The sequence below is a fragment of the Pristiophorus japonicus genome, chromosome 9 (genome assembly GCF_044704955.1).
Source record: "Pristiophorus japonicus isolate sPriJap1 chromosome 9, sPriJap1.hap1, whole genome shotgun sequence".
Lineage (NCBI taxonomy): Eukaryota > Metazoa > Chordata > Chondrichthyes > Pristiophoridae > Pristiophorus > Pristiophorus japonicus.
Genome location: NC_091985.1, coordinates 14770102 through 14786251, shown reverse-complemented (window position 1 = coordinate 14786251; position 16150 = coordinate 14770102). Strand labels below are relative to the sequence as shown.

Genomic DNA, 16150 nt, shown 5'->3' with positions numbered 1-16150 from the left:
CGCAGCCTTTCCAGAAACTTCCATTGTCATTCAAGCCCAGTAACTGAATGTGACTGGAACTCGAAACCGACCCCCCCCCCCCCCCCCCCCCTACAGATTGTGGAACAATCTGATCCCACCCCCTCATAGACTGTGGAACAATCTGACCCCCCCCCCTCCCCACACACAGACTGTGGGACAATCTGACCCTCCTCCCCCCAACACACAGACTGTGGAACAATCTGATCCCCCCTCCCCACATACAGACTGTGGGACAATCTGACCCCACCCCCGCATAGACTGTGGCACAATCTGACCCCCACCCCCCCATAGACTGTGGAACAATCTGACCCCACCCCCTACAGACTGTGGAACAATCTGACCCCACCCACCTCACAGACTGTGGGACAATCTGATCCCACCCCCTCATAGACTGTGGAACATTCTGACCCCCACCCCCCCATAGACTGTGGAACAATCTGCCCCCCCCCCCCCACAGACTGTGGGACAGTCTGTTCCACCCCCCCCCCCCCTCCCCCTCCCCACAGACTATGACAGACTGTAACCCCACCCCACAATCCCAATTTTCTATACAGAAAAAACACTTCTGTTGTGTTACAGGGGGTCCGTGGGATTTTTATAGCACGAAAAGTGGGGTGGAGGGAGCCTGAGGAGCAAAAAGGTTGAGAAGCCCAATTGTAGATAGTGCTACATATAATATACAGCGTTTTCTATCATCAATAGTATTAAGTATATTTGACAATGTTACGTATTGAAGATATTGTAATTTATAATCTATAACTTATTGATAGGGCAGGATATTGCCAATAGTGTTATACATTGTTGATAGTATCGAATATAACTCATGGTTTTATGCTTAATTCATTCTTGTGATGTGGGTATCGCTGGCAAAGTTCTAAGAAGATGTTGGTGCCTTTTTGAACCATGACAGTTCTTACAGGAATAGTGCTCCTTTGGCGGTGTTAGGCAGCGAATTCCAGGATCCAGCGATGGTGCTGGAACAGTGAGATCTGTCCAAGTCAGGATGGTGTGTGACTTGAAGTTGATGGTTTTCCCACAGCATTGCTGCTCTTGTCCTCCTTGGTGGTAGAAGTCAATGTGTTATTGATAGTATTTGGTCCATGTAACATATGCACCTGTGAGTATGCTCACAAGTTTATCGAGCTGTTGCCAGCATGTTTTTTTTTAATGTATTTCAGATGAGACGTTAAACCGAGGCCCCGTCTGCTCTTTCAGGTGGAAGTAAAATATCCCATGGCACTATTTCGAAGAATTATAGGGAGAGTTCTTATTTAAGAGGAGCTCTCCCCGGTGTCCTGGCCAATATTTATGGATTTTTAGTGTCCTCCTCCCCTTTTCTAGGGGGCGCTTGTATAATGTATGTTTTAGTGCCCCCCAAAAAAACACAAAAAAGGTCCTTGATAAGTGTTTGGAGTGAGCCAGTCACGCGATGTTCACAAGACTCAATAAAACCCCAGCCAGTTGGGTCTAGGTCATCCACGATGAGGTATGCAGTTGTGAGCCTAGTGGATGAACTGGTACTGTGTAGTATGATTGTTAAACTTTTGTTAATAAACCAACTAATTCTTAATAGCAATGGGTTGCTGTGAATTCTTAAGCAAAGAACCCATGAAGCAAATACATTACAGTACATGTGGTGGTGGTGTTCAGTGTAGTCGATAGCCTTTGGTATCGTTGTTTGTTATCAGACAAAAGTGACACTGAGCCGCATAAGGAGATATTGGGATGGCTGACCAAAAGCTTGGTCAAAGAGGTAGGTTTTGTGGACTCGACAGGAGAAAAGGGCCCAAGAGGGGTAAAGAGAAGAGAAAGGAGAGTAGAGGTGATAGGCTCAGGTCCAGAAGAAGACACTATCTAATAAAAGAAATATTAGCCATAACCAAGTTGGCTCTGGCATGCTAAGTGCATTGTTCTGCTTTGATAACCATTGACTGCTGCAAGCATGTAAAAATAGTTCAACGCCCACAAAAATTCTATCCGCCTACACATTGTCGGAATGACATGTGCAGCCCCCCACTGTGTCTGCGTGATTCCTTCCTTTGCCTTGCTGCTGCTAAAATTGCGACTCGCTCTTCTCATCTCACCTAACTTCTTCACAGCATTGGGGCATTGTTTCAGCTACAGCACCTGGACCCAAGATCACATGTTCCTGATCCAGGAAATACGCCTGCCCCTGACTGAGAGTTGAAGCCCCACTGATGGGCACTGCCATAGCTATGTGGTTCCTGAGCCGCACGGAGCAGGAAGGTCCTGGATTCAGTTGGTGGTCTGCGCTGAATTCGCCAATGCAGGTATCCCTGGTTAGGCTAAGCAATGGGCACGTTCAATCTGAGCTTCCATTCTTCACTGTAAGCCAGTGCACTTGCTAGGAGGTGCTGTGATGGAAGTTAACTGGGGGCAGGAGTGTCTTACCCATGATCCTCCTCACCGAAGAACCGCCTACTCAAGGAGCGGGCTTAATGCAAGAGGTCTACTGAACCCTTGTCCAGGGGTCCCAGACAGATATGGCTTTACCCTTTAACCCCCCACCCCCTTACCCACCACCCCACATCATAGAGGTTCTGGAAATAAGCCCCCAGATAAAGCTCCTTATTGCCCAGGAAAAGCACTGGATTCAAGTATGCCAACGTTTGTAACCATACTCACAGAGGGGCAGTGGTGGTGCGAAGGAAATCAGGGATGCACAAGAGGTCAGAATTGGAGGCTCACAGAGATCTCGGAGAGCTGGAGGAGGTTACAGAGATAGGGAGGGGCGAGGCCATGGAGGGAGTTGAAAACAAGGATGAGAATTTTGAAGTCGAGGTATTACCGGACGGGGAGCCAATGTAGGTCAGCGAGCACAGGGAGGGTGGATGAACAGGACTTCATGATGGATGAAAGCACATGGATAATTTGCAGAAAATAAGGGCTTGGACAAGGAGTGATTCCCTCCCTGCACTATACATAACAAAATCATAATCTCATTTGTAAAGCATGTGTTGATGGTTTTGTTAAAGCTAGCACACAGCAGGAATTCCCCTCCCAAGCAAAGACAAGATTGGGCTCAGCTATGATCGGAGGCAATTGGGTAGATAGAGAGAGACTCTTTCCTCTGGTCGGCGGGGGGGGTCCAGAACACGGGGGCATTACCTTAAAACTAGAGCTAGGTGGTTCAGGGGTGATGTCAGGAAGCACTTTGTCATACAAAGGGTAGTGGAAATCTGGAACTCTCTTTTCCCCCCGCCCTCCTCCCCACCCTCCCCCCCAAAAAAAACCTGTTGAGGCTGGGGGGGTTCAATAGAAAATTTCAAAACCGAGATTGATACCCCAAGCAAGGGGTTATTACGTGTTACAGAACCAAGGCAGGCAGATGGAGTTATGATACATTGAATGGAATGGCAGAATAGGCTGGAGGGGCTGAATGGCCGCCTCCTGTTCCTAGGTTCCCATGATACTGTGAGTAGCCTGGGGCTCAGGGGCAGTACGGGCCAGCATACACTACGATTTGTGTGCGCACTAGGTCCGTGCAGCAGAGCTGGTCTCCAGTCGTCTTGGTTAACCCTTGCCACTGGACCAAGACCTGACTCTGTCAAGCCCGTGTGGTGGCTGGTGTGCAACGTGCCACGCCATGTTAAAAAAAATCCACGCACAGGATCTTCCACCCCTTCAGGATGTAGTTCGTGACCTGAAGCACCTGTGAAACTCCACCCTTTTTGGTGTTATCCTTGATACGAGGGACCGCCCAAGAAGCCAATCGGTGTCCAGTCCATTGTGTGAAAATTAGCCACGTGGTTTCAATAGCGGCCTAGCATCAGTCAACACCTTCAGGAAGGGAGCTGTGAATGTTTTCGGAGGGGTTGGGGTGTCGAGGGTGAAACCCTGTAGTGGGCTCAGAGGGTCCAGACTGTACTTGAGGACATTCTAATGCTGTGCTGTAGTGAACCAATGTCAAATTCCCTTCTGCAAAACCACTGACTATACGCATGGAACTAATCCTTGGCAACCTCCTCTCCTGATCTTGCTGGTACTCTGCCCAATGTGTGTCGATGCGAGTTTTTCTGAGGTCAAGTTGACAAGTATAATTTTGTTCCATTTTCTTTTTCTTTTGATCCCGTTGGGATTCAGCAGAGTTGGGCTGCTCCGATTGCACAGAAACTCTAACTGCTCCCTCTGGACGGTTCACATCCCCTTGTTTCCCCAGAGAGTATGTCGCTAATTTAAATTGTCAGTGGACGCTCCGAGCCCCTCCTGGATTTATTGTACAGTTGACCTTTCACGAGTTTGAGATAGAGGAAGCCAAAGGATGTCCGTACGACTTTGTGTCAATAAACACGGGGGCCGAGCCAATAACATTTTGCGGTGTCACGGCTAAGGGCCACACGCTGAACTCTACTGGGAGTGAAATGATTGTCACCTTCAAGACTGACTTTAGCATCCAAAAGAGGGGCTTCAGTGCCACCTACAAGCAAGGTATGTGATAAAGGAAATGGCACACTTAATGAAGGTATCGCTTTCTGAAATATTTCTACCATGACTTATGCTGCAATTCGAAGAAAGACTTGCTTTTGTATCGTGACTCTCATGACCTCAGGGCATCCCAAGGCACATTACAGCCAGTGAAGTACGTTTTGAAGTGAAGTCACTGTTGTAATGTAGGAAACGCGGTCACCGATTTGAGCACAGCAAGCTCCCACAAACAGCAATGTGATAATGACCAGATAATCTGTTTTAGTGCGGCCTGTAACGCACTCCCAGGTATCCATTATTCTATATATAAACCATCAGAACCCCTCGATTAGATTCCAGCCTCTAACTCACTCCCTGGTATCCATTATTCTATATATAAACCATCAGAACACCTCGATTAGATTACAGCCTGTAACTCACTCCCAGGTATCCATTATTCTATATATAAACCACCCAAACCTCTCGATTAGATTCCAGCCTATAACTCACTCCCAGGTATCCATTACTCTACATATAAACCACCGGAGCCCCTTGATTTAGATTCCAGCCTGTAACCTACTCCTAGGTATCCATCTCTCTAAATATTGTGATGTAATCAGTGATGATTTTCAAATGATATCTTAATCAAGCATTTCTTTAGTATTTTGATGTAGGCAATGTTGTTTGAAAAGCACTCTGCACATGCACATCAGGGCAGGTGTGCATTTTATAACAAGCTTAAATAAAACAATTGCAAATCTGGTCCTTCAACATACCAGTGACAGAGTGAAAAGCTAGATGGATCAGTGTAGCAGCTTAATACTATTGAAGTAAGAATAGGCTATATAAATATCTCCATACACATGCACTGACTTACATGATATCAGTTCCAGATAAACACACAACTGATTCAGACATCAGATTCAAAATGGGACCAAGTAAGTTCTCAGTCAATCTCATGGCAGAAGCAATTCAATAGTTTTGGGCTATTTACATAAGAACATAAGAAATAGGAGCAGGAGTAGGCCATTTGGCCCCTCGAGCCTGCTCCGCCATTCAATAAGATCAAGGCTGATCTGATCATGGACTCAGCTCCACTTCCCTGCCCGCTCTCCATAACCCTTTACTCCCTTATCGCTCAAAAATCTGTATTATATCCGCCTTAAATATATTTAATGACCCAGCCTCCACAGCTCTCTGGGGCAGAGAATTCCACAGATGTACAACCCTCTGAGAGAAGAAATTTCTCCTCATCTCAGTTTCAAATGGGCGGCCCCTTATTCTAAGTACAGTAGTTTGTAGTTTAATGGTCATGTTATCGGCCTGGCAATGCAGAGGGCCTGTACTAATCAGAGAATCCCACTGAGGAAGTTTGAGAATTTGAATTCAGTTTAAAAGAAAATTGGTAAAAGTGACCCACGAGGCTGTTGGATTGGTGCAAAAACCCAACAGGTTCACCAATGTCCTTTGTGAAGGCAACCTGCTGTCTTTGCCTGGTCTGGACCTACATGTGACACACGTAACTCTTAACGTCCTTCCGAAGTGGCCGAGAAAGCCACTTGGTTCTATCAAACTGCTACACTTGCAGCCGTTGAAGAAGAAAGCCCACCACCACCACCTCAGGGCAACTAGGGATGGGCGGTAAACGCTGTCTTTGTCAGCAACACCCACATTCACAAAATGAATTTAAAAAAAAAAAAGCTCTTATCCCCGTGGAATGCAGTTTGAATGGATTGCACCACTTTCCCTTCAGATTCTACTCCTGGTCCAAGCACAACATTGAAGTGCTAAACGCTTGGTGCAAAAATAGGATTTCCACACAGACACAGATGCATTGCCAAGTTTCCACTGGAGACGGCCACACGCTTGAGAAGAAACTACACACTGCGTTGGTTCATCGCTTCATGTTCTTTTTGTGCAGCGGATTGATGAATGAACGATGAGTTGGATCTGTAGTACAAAGGTTGAGGTAACAGTACAATGGCCTACCGGTACAGTATGCACTGCAATTGGGCGCAAGCTGGTCACTCTGATGATTGACTCCTTCAGTCAGCCTTTGCCTAGCTCCTCCTCAGGATGTAGGCAACATAAGAAAGAAATAGAAGCAGGGGTAGGCCATAAGGCCCCTCGAGCCTGCTCCACCATTCAATAAGATCATGGCTGATCTGATCATGGACTCAGCTCCACTTCCCCGCCCGCTCCCCATAACCCTTGACTCCCTCGTCAAACCATCAACAGTGGCTTGTCTATTGCTCTAGTTGCCCTGAGATGATGGCGGGCCCTTTGCTTGCCTCCATCCAGGATAAGGCAGCCTGCTTGATCGGCGGGCAACCCCCGCCACCTTAATCGTCCACTCTACCCACCACCAGTGCATCGTGGCTACAGTGTGTGCTATCCACTGGGTGCATGGCAGCAACTCGCCAAGGCTTCTTCAGCTACACCTGACAAACCCACAACCTGCTATAAGGACAAGGGTAGCAGGTATATGGGAGCACCATTACCTCCAGGTTCCCCTCCAAGTCACACACCATCCTGACTTAGATATCTATCGCCGTTCATTCTTGAGAGGTGGGTGTTGCCAGCAACTCCGACATATATTTCCCATCTCTAGTTTCCCTTAAAAGTGTTGGTGGGCCTTCTTATTGAAGCTCAGTGACTGGGAGGTGATGGTGTTCCCATGCACCTGCTTCCCTCATCCTTCTGATCTTGTTCTGAACCAGATATTGATCCAGCACCTCCCAAACCCGCGACCTCTACCACCTAGAAGGACAAAGGCAGCAGGTGCACGGGAACACCACCACTTGAAAATTCCCCTCCAAGTCACACCCCATCCTGACTTGGAAATATCTCACTTGTTTCTTCATCGTCGCTGGGTCAAAATTCTGGAACTCCCTCCCTAACAGCACTGTGGGAGCTCCTTCACCACACGGACTGCAGCGGTTCAAAAAGGCGGCTCACCACCACCTTCTCGAGGGGCAATTAGGGATGGGCAATAAATGCCGGTCTTGCCAGCGATGCCCACATCCCATGTACGAATACATTTTTTTTTAAAGTAACGTTCTGAAGCAGTAGATTGTCACTGTATCAACTGCAGAGCATATTCATTACCCATAACAAGCTCAACTTTAGCTTTTAATTCATTCTCGGGACGTGGGCATCGCTGGCAAGGCCAGCATTTATTGCCCATTTCTAGATCCCCTGAGAAGGTGGTGACTGGCTTGCTGGGTCACTTCAGAGGGCAGTTAAGACTCAACTCTGCTGGTGAGGGACTGGAGTCACCTATAGGCCAGGACAGCAGGTTTCCTTCCCCAAAGGACAACAGTGAATTAGTTGGCTCACTCTTACTGATCCTGACTTTTTTTTTCTAGATTTGTTTTTAAACTGGATTCAAATTCTCAAACTGCTGTGTTTGGATATAAACTCGCACCCTCTGGATTGTTACTCTGGACTACTAGTCCAGCAACATAACCGCCACACTGTCACTCACGCTGCCTACAGCTTTCCGACTCGCTGCCTGGGGTCACACAACAGCTTAGAACCACTTGTTGCCGTGGATACTCTGTTACATAAGAAATAGGAGCAGGCGTAGGCCATTCAGCCCCTCGAACCTGCTCCGCCATTCAGTGAGATCACGGCTGATCTATTATGCGGTAGAACGTCTCACGCAGATGTCCGCAATCGGGCACAGTCATCTTCCAGCATGTTTGAAGGTGCCGCATTCAGTGAACTGCATGATAGACTCATTATAGGGAAAAACATGTGCAGGGCTATGGGGAAAGAGCAGGGGGCAGTGGGACTAATTAGACAGCCCTTAAGGTGGGCCACATGGCAATCTTCTGTGCTGTATCATTCTCTGATTCTCGGAATGATCATATAGCAAGCCGACAATGCATTTTATAGATGTTGAAAACAATCCTCATTCAAACATAATGGGCTCGATTTTCCCATCCATTGCCTGAGTGATCTGCCCCTTTTGAACCCGTCTGATTTACAGTCCATTTGGAATCAATGTAATGACTATCGGGCAGGTTCTATAATGGGCAGCTAACCTGCTCCGCCAGCGAACTGCCTGGGTGACGGAGACGGAAATCTACCCTAACGTTTGTTGGCCGCTCGTTGACGCCTTGCTTACAACTCGTCACTCGACCAGTTGCGATCTGGAACGTACTGCCTGAAAGGGTGGTGGGAGCAGATTCAACAGTAACTTTCAAAGGAGGATTGGATCTGCACTTAAAAAGGAAGAAATTGCAGGGCAATGGAGAAAGAGCGGGGCGGGAGCGCGGGGGGCAGGGGGGCAGTGGGACTAATTGAATCGCTCTTTCAAAGAGCTGGCACAATGGGCCGAATGGCCTCCTTCTGTGCTGTAGGATTCTGTGGTTCAGCTCTACGCCATGAATGCAGTGCACTGTTTGCCGATAGGTAACTCCTTTTCTCGCCCGGCCTCCGTAACTAATTCCTGTTCTTTTTCTCTCCCCCTCTCTCTGGGTTGACATGAAGTGGCAGTCTCGCTGCGGAACCAGAAGGTGTTGGCCAGAGACTCCAGAGACCAGGCAGTTACGGTCGCCCCTTCGGTCACCCTCCGGGAGCTGCGGCAGTTCACGGTGTGCCTGGAGGTCAGGTCGTCCAGCGTGAAGGAAAAATGGGTCCTCTTCTCCTACGCGGACAGCGGCGGGGGGCCGCAGATCGACTTCAGGAAAGAGAACGGTGGTGTCCGCCTGGTGGTCGCCGGGGCGGTGTGCGACCTGGATCGGCTCTGGGAGGATCATTTCTCCGGCCACGTGATCGCCGGCGCCTGGCGCCGGTTGTGCATTGCCTGGGACGGAAGCTCGGGCGACGTCGTCACTCAGACCCAAGACAAGTACCAGCTCAACCCCTGCCCGGCATCCAGGAGCAAGGTGGTGGCGGGCGGGGGCAGCCTGACGCTGGCACCCAGGAACAAGGGGCCCAGCAAGACCTACACTGGCGAGCTCTACAACTTCCGCCTCTGGAACTTCACCATGTCCGGTCCCACGCTGCTGGACCTGACCTGCGATGAAATGGGCAGCGTCGTGGACTGGGAGACTTCGTTCTGGGACATTCCCATCGCACTGCTGGAAGCCGATGACGACCTGAGCTGCGGTGAGTGTGCTGCTAATTGTTTGATGGGTTTGGCTGCTCGGGTCCTTCGTGCTCTCTCCATCCGGTTTGTTTTCCCGTACCACGCTGCACATGGATGGCCCTTTCCCCCTTCAGCTGCCACTTACCTCGCATTTGGTAATTTCCCCTCAGCGAACATCAGCTGCCTCAACCTCAACTCTGATACTGGTACCAAACAATATTGACGACAAACATACTGCCTCTCATATATACATACACACATAGACAGGTATGTCATTTAATGGTAGGATATGTTGAAGCAACTTCAAGGCTAAAGGTCATGGGATGGTTATCTAAACTGGTCTGTTTTTCTGGTTTGTGAGCTTGTCTGAATCCCTGGATTTGATTCTAGCCTGTAACTCACTCCCGGGTATCCATTATTCTAGATATAAACCACCCGAACCCCTCAATTAGATTCCAGCCTGTAACTCACCCCCAGGTATCCATTATTCTATATATAAACCACCCAAACCCCTCGATTCGATTCCAGCCTGTAACTCACTCCCGGGTATCCATTATTCTATATATAAACCACCCGAACCCCTCGATTAGATTCCAGCATGTAACTCACCCCCAGATATCCATTATTCTATATATAAACCACCCGAACCCCATCTAGGTTCAAAGTCACCTGATCCTCCCATGCATGCTACACTTATGACATGTCATATCTCAAATAACTCATACACTGCATCCCAAAATATTATTTTACTGAAAAAAATCTATCGACTTTACCTGTGAATGAATCAACATAATCTGCATCCACCGTCTCCCTGGGAGCCCATCCCATAGATGGGCCACTCGCTCACTGAAACATTGCCCAGATTAGTTTTGAATTTGTCCCCCATCATGTGCAGACAGGTCCTCTGGTTCTGCTGTTCTGGATAAGGTGAAAGGGCTGGTTATGGTCGACATTATCTAGTCCCTTTAGAATCCTAAAAAGAGTAACCGTATCATCTCTCCATCTTCTCGCTACCATTTTTTAATTGAGCAGCACTGGGCAGCCTGGAGTTTGACTCTGTTTCCTAGGTGGAGTGACAGTCATGGTCCTCTCTCTGCATTGTGTGGGCCACACCAATTGTTCGAGTGGACAAGAAGGGCCATGTGGTAAAATAAAACTGAAAAATAAATGCTAAATATCAACAAAAAAAAACATTTTAAAAAAATTATTTCATGGGATGTGGACGTCACTGGCAAGGCTAGCATTTATTGCCCATCCCTAATTGCCCTCGAGGAGATGGTTATGAGAGGCTTGCTGGGCCATTTCAGAGAGCATTTAAGGGTCAACCCCGTTGCTGTGGGTCAGGAGTCACATATAGGCCAGACCGGGTAAGGACGGCAGATTTCCTTCCCTAAAGGACATAAGTGAACCAGGTGGGTTTTTACGACAATCTAGTAGTTTTCATTACCAATAACATAAAGAATTAGGAGCAAGAGTTTGCCACTTGTCCCCTCGAGTGTGCTCCGCCATTCAATAAGATCATGGCTGATCTGATTTTTAAATGGGCGACCCCTTATTCTGAAACTATGCCCCCTAGTTCGAGATTCCCCCAAGAGGGGAAATATCCTCTCTGCATCTACCCTGTCAAGTCCCCTCAGAATCTTATGCGTTTCAATAAGACCACCTCTTATTCTTCTAAACTCCAATGATACTAGCTTTTTATTCCAAATGTATTTAATTAATTGACTTTAAATTCCCAGCTGCATGGTGGGATTTGAATTCATGATTTACAATCATTCATCCAGGCCTCGGGTTTGCTAGTCCAGCAGCATAGCCACTTGTACTACCCTACCCCAGGCAGAGGAAAGTAACATTTGCTAATCTCCTCCAACCGCAGCAACATATCTATCAGTAAAAAAAGAAAAGTAGCTAAAAATAAAAGAGGTGACTTGAAAGGGCCTGTGGTATGAACAGAATGTGTTGATGTGGGCTGCCCAAGTTATTCAGCAAGTGACTCAGCCCACTCACAGTTCCAGCCTCATTACTCACAGCATTAGTCACTTCATTATCTCAAATCGGCTTTTTGGAAAATATTATATATGCTTTATTCCATTTTTTCTGTGGCCCTGGGAAGGATTTTGGCTGCTCCGTCCATGTAGTGGCTCTGTAAATGTTCCCAAACACTTGCTGCGCTCCATGTATCTGTGTTCCTGAACACTTGCTCTGCTCATTTTTTGTCATGACTCTGTAAATGTGTCCTTAAATTTGTAATTATATGGTATTCCCAGTGAAATTTTAAAGGAATTTCTTTTCATCATGCTTCAGCTTTTTTTAGAAATACCAGGCAGAGCATATCTTTAGGAATGCCTATACAACGTCACGACACACATTCTTCCCCTCTCATGTCTATGTTGCTCTTCAACCTGAGGGAACCGGGTGGTCCTGGGCCTTGGAGTTGCACAAAGCGACTGTCAACCCTGCTTCCTTTATTGGCCTTTATTACAAAAGGGTTTGAGTATGAGTAAAGATGTCTTGCTGCAATTATATAGGCCCCTATTGAGGCCCACTTGGAATATTGTGTACAGTTTTGGTCTCCTTACCTAAGGAACAATATACTTGCCACAGAGGGAATGCAACGAAGGTTCACCAGACTGATCCCTGGGATGGGGAGATTGTCCTATGAGGAGAGATTGAGTAGACTAGGCCTATATTCTCTAGAGTTTAGAAGAATGAGAGGTGATCTCATTGAAACATACAGAAGGTTGAACACACAGAGTTCTTATGTTCTTATGTTCATGTTCTTATGTCCTATGAGGAGTTCTACCTAATAAGATGAGTAAACCTTCCTGCCAATTTGTCCCATAATCCTGTAACTCGATATTTGCCACTCCCCACAAAATATGGAGATTCCTCTTCTTCAACGTGTCTCTGACTGAGGACCAGCAAAACCTCTCCACCTGTTAAAGGCGCATGCGTGTCAAAGGCTGCTGTTTTGATGGGCATCCTACAATCTCAAATATTTAGACTCCGCATAATTGCCTCAACTGATGCAGATCCAGAGTAAAGCTTCCTTTCATTTGGACCAAGCAGGTTGACTCAACCCCAATCTCCAACAATGTGGCATAAGAACATAAGAAATAGGAGCAGGAGTAGGCCATTCAGCCCCTCAAGCCTGCTCCTTAATAAGATCAGCTGATTTTTGGATATTAAGGGAATCAAGGGATATGGGGATAGTGCAGGAAAGTGGAGTTGAGGTAGATCCACTTTCCTGCACTATCCCCATATCCCTTGATTCCCTTAATATCCAAAAATCTAGCGATCTCTGATCTTATTAAGGAGCAGGCTTGAGGGCTTCAGCAGCAGATGAGCTGAGGCAGGGGTGGAGACGGACGATGTTATGGAGGTGGAAATAGGTGGTCTGAGTTATGCTGCGGATATGTGGTTGCATAAACACATTATACTGTGCTTTGTTTTCCGTGCCCCATCTTAATATCGTTGCTGTACCAAGGTAAGTGCAACTCCTCCGTCAGTGACGCTGCACGGATGCGTCACAGACAAGTGCAAGCTGTCAGTTTGCGCCCTTTGCCCAGTGCGCGTACTGTGCCAATAGCAGTTAGCAACACCAGACAGATGGTACTAGGTCTGACGTTCTTTTCTCTGGTGTGAACTGTACTCTGTTATATGGTTGAATGATAACCAGACATGTTTGTCGCACAAGTCAATTACTTTCATTCTGCCATCCTTTCTGAGCATTGGCTGTATGGGAGGCGCGTAGCATGCAGAATTCTTACACTCTCAATTTGAACTTTTCAAACTTTGGTCAAGGTTTTAATTTTCTTTATACATATATATATACGTGGGGTGGGGGGGGGGGGGGGGCGTTGTCACTGAATTACGAACCTCGAAAGAATAAAAGACGTGCATTTATATAGTGCCTTGCACGACATCCCAAACCATTTTAGAGCCAATGAAGTACTTTTTTTTGAAGTGAGGTCACTGTTGTAATGTCGGGAACGCGGCAGCCAATTTACGCATAGCTCGCTCCCTCAAGCAGCAATGAAATAACGGCCAGTACTGGAGAGTGTGTTTGGATGGGCGTCAGAGGAGCGCAAGATGAAGGTTGCCTGCAATACCAGCCGCTGTCACATAACGTCACTGTCTGGGCTGGATACACGGAGAATGGTGAGCGAGTTAGGTATTTGAAGTGTTTAATACAGCGCAATAGATGAACGCACACTGGTGCAAGCATGCATGCTCACACTGCAGTCACTGATACGATTGTGCTTCAGTGAAGGTCTACATTACAACAGTGACCACACTTCAAAAAGTACCTCGTTGGCTGTAAAACGCTTCGAGGTTGTGAAAGATACTCTAGAAAGGCATGTCTGTCTTTTTCTTTCTTTTTTCTTAACTAATGTGCATTTCTCGTACATTTACAGCCACTACACTGCTTACCCAGACGACCATCAAACCCACCTTCTGTTCTTCCGGAGGATCGGGATGCCAAGGTAGGGTCCAGGGCAGCGTTTTTCGGAGGCAGCACCAACTGGCTGCCGTGGTCTGTCCGGCCGCTGATCTTAATATAGTAATTAGCATTTAATGGGATAGCTTTTCAACTGGCCCCCTGCTCCTCTTTGGGGTTTATCCATCGAATGATGATGCCTCATTGACCAGGGAAGGTGCCCAGCTTCTAACTTAAGTAGTGCAGGCTGCCTCAAGCCAGGGTTAGAGGTGGGGATATACTGGCCAAGGATCTCGCTTCTGGATGCTGTCCAGCGGTTCCCCATAGAATCATAGATATTTACAGCATGGAAGGAGGCCATTCGGCCCATCGTGTCCGCACCGGCCGACAAAGAGCTCTCCAGCCTAATCCCACATTCCAGCTCTTGGTCCGTAACCCTGTAGCTTACAGCACTGCAAGTGCACATCCAAGTACTTTTTAAATGTGGTGAGGGTTTCTGCCTCTCCCACCCTTTCAGGCAGTGAGTTCCAGACCCCCACCGCTCTCTGGGTGAAAACATTTCCCCACAAATCCCCTCTAAACCTCCGACCATGCCCCCTGGTTGTTGACCCCTCTCTGCTAAGGGAAATAGGTCCATTTTATCCACTGTATCCACGCCCCTCATTATTTTATACACCTCAATCAAGTCTCCCCTCAGCCGCCTCTGTTCCAAAGAAAACAACCCCAGCCTATCCAATCTTTCTTCATAGCTAAAATTCTCCAGTCCAGGCAACATCCTGCTGGAAGAGACGTCACGTCTGGGGTCAGATAACTACGGGTGTACCGGGAGCTGAACCGAGGATCTTCCAGACTCGTTTCTTTCAGGACTGCGCTGAGCACTGAGAGTGGAGGTGCCCGGGGTTTGACAGTCTAAAAGCCCGTTCACTGAGTCAGCCAATATCTTGGCCCCAGGACAATTTAGTTGACATTTAGAAGGCAGGATTCCCAAGAGGAAGGGAAGGGAGTGAGAGGGAAGACGGATTTACCTGCATATTCCTGGATCACATGTGCCTTGAATTGTCTCTTGATTCACAGTCAATGAGTTAGCATGGATTTGTGAAAGGGAAATCATGCTTGACAAATCTTCTGGAATTTTTTGAGGATGTTTCCAGTAAAGTGGACAAAGGAGAACCAGTTGATGTGGTATATTTGGACTTTCAGAAGGCTTTCGACAAGGTCCCACACAAGAGATTAATGTGCAAAGTTAAAGCACATGGGATTGGGGGTAGTGTGCTGACATGGATTGAGAACTGGTTGTCAGACAGGAAGCAAAGAGTAGGAGTAAACGGGTACTTTTCAGAGTGACTAGTGGAGTGCCGCAAGGTTCTGTGCTGGGGCCCCAGCTGTTTACATTGTACATTAATGATTTAGACGAGGGGATTAAATGCAGTATCTCCAAATTTGCGGATGATACTAAGTTGGGTGGCAGTGTGAGCTGCGAGGAGGATGCTATTAGGCTGCAGAGTGACTTGGATAGGTTAGGTGAGTGGGCAAATGCATGGCAGATGAAGTATAATGTGGATAAATGTGAGGTTATCCACTTTGGTGGTAAAAACAGAGAGACAGACTATTATCTGAATGGTGACAGATTAGGAAAAGGGAAGGTGCAACGAGACCTGGGTGTCATGGTACATCAGTCATTGAAGGTTAGCATGCAGGTACAGCAGGCGGTTAAGAAAGCAAATGGCATGTTAGCCTTCATAGCGAGGGGATTTGAATACAGGGGCAGGGAGGTGTTGCTACAGTTGTACAGGGCCTTGGTGAGGCCACACCTGGAGTATTGTGTACAGTTTTGGTCTCCTAACTTGAGGAAGGACATTCTTGCTATTGAGGGAGTGCAGCGAAGGTTCACCAGACTGATTCCCGGGATGGCGGGACTGACCTATCAAGAAAGATTGGATCAACTGGGCTTGTATTCACTGGAGTTCAGAAGAATGAGAGGGGACCTCATAGAAACGTTTAAAATTCTGACGGGTTTAGACAGGTTAGATGCAGAAAGAATGTTCCCAATGTTGGGGAAGTCCAGAACCAGGGGTCACAGTCTGAGGATAAGGGGTAAGCCATTTAGGACCGAGATGAGGAGAAACTTCTTCACCCAGAGAGTGGTGAACCTGTGGAATTCTCTA

General features: G+C 47.4%; 1 protein-coding gene across 8 annotated transcripts in view; it reads left to right on the top strand.

Annotated features, from left to right (window-relative positions):
* adgrg6 (adhesion G protein-coupled receptor G6) overlaps positions 1-16150 on the top strand; it is a 157356-nt gene that overhangs the window by 44943 nt on the left and 96263 nt on the right. For 7 of the 8 annotated variants that reach the window (XM_070889080.1, XM_070889081.1, XM_070889087.1 and 4 more), the window contains exons 4-6: positions 4126-4470; positions 8944-9564; positions 13963-14031. In XM_070889080.1, the coding sequence (XP_070745181.1) occupies positions 4126-4470; positions 8944-9564; positions 13963-14031 (1035 nt within the window). The remainder of the gene's footprint in view (positions 1-4125; positions 4471-8943; positions 9565-13962; positions 14032-16150) is intronic. The other variant, XM_070889082.1, reaches the window with a different exon arrangement.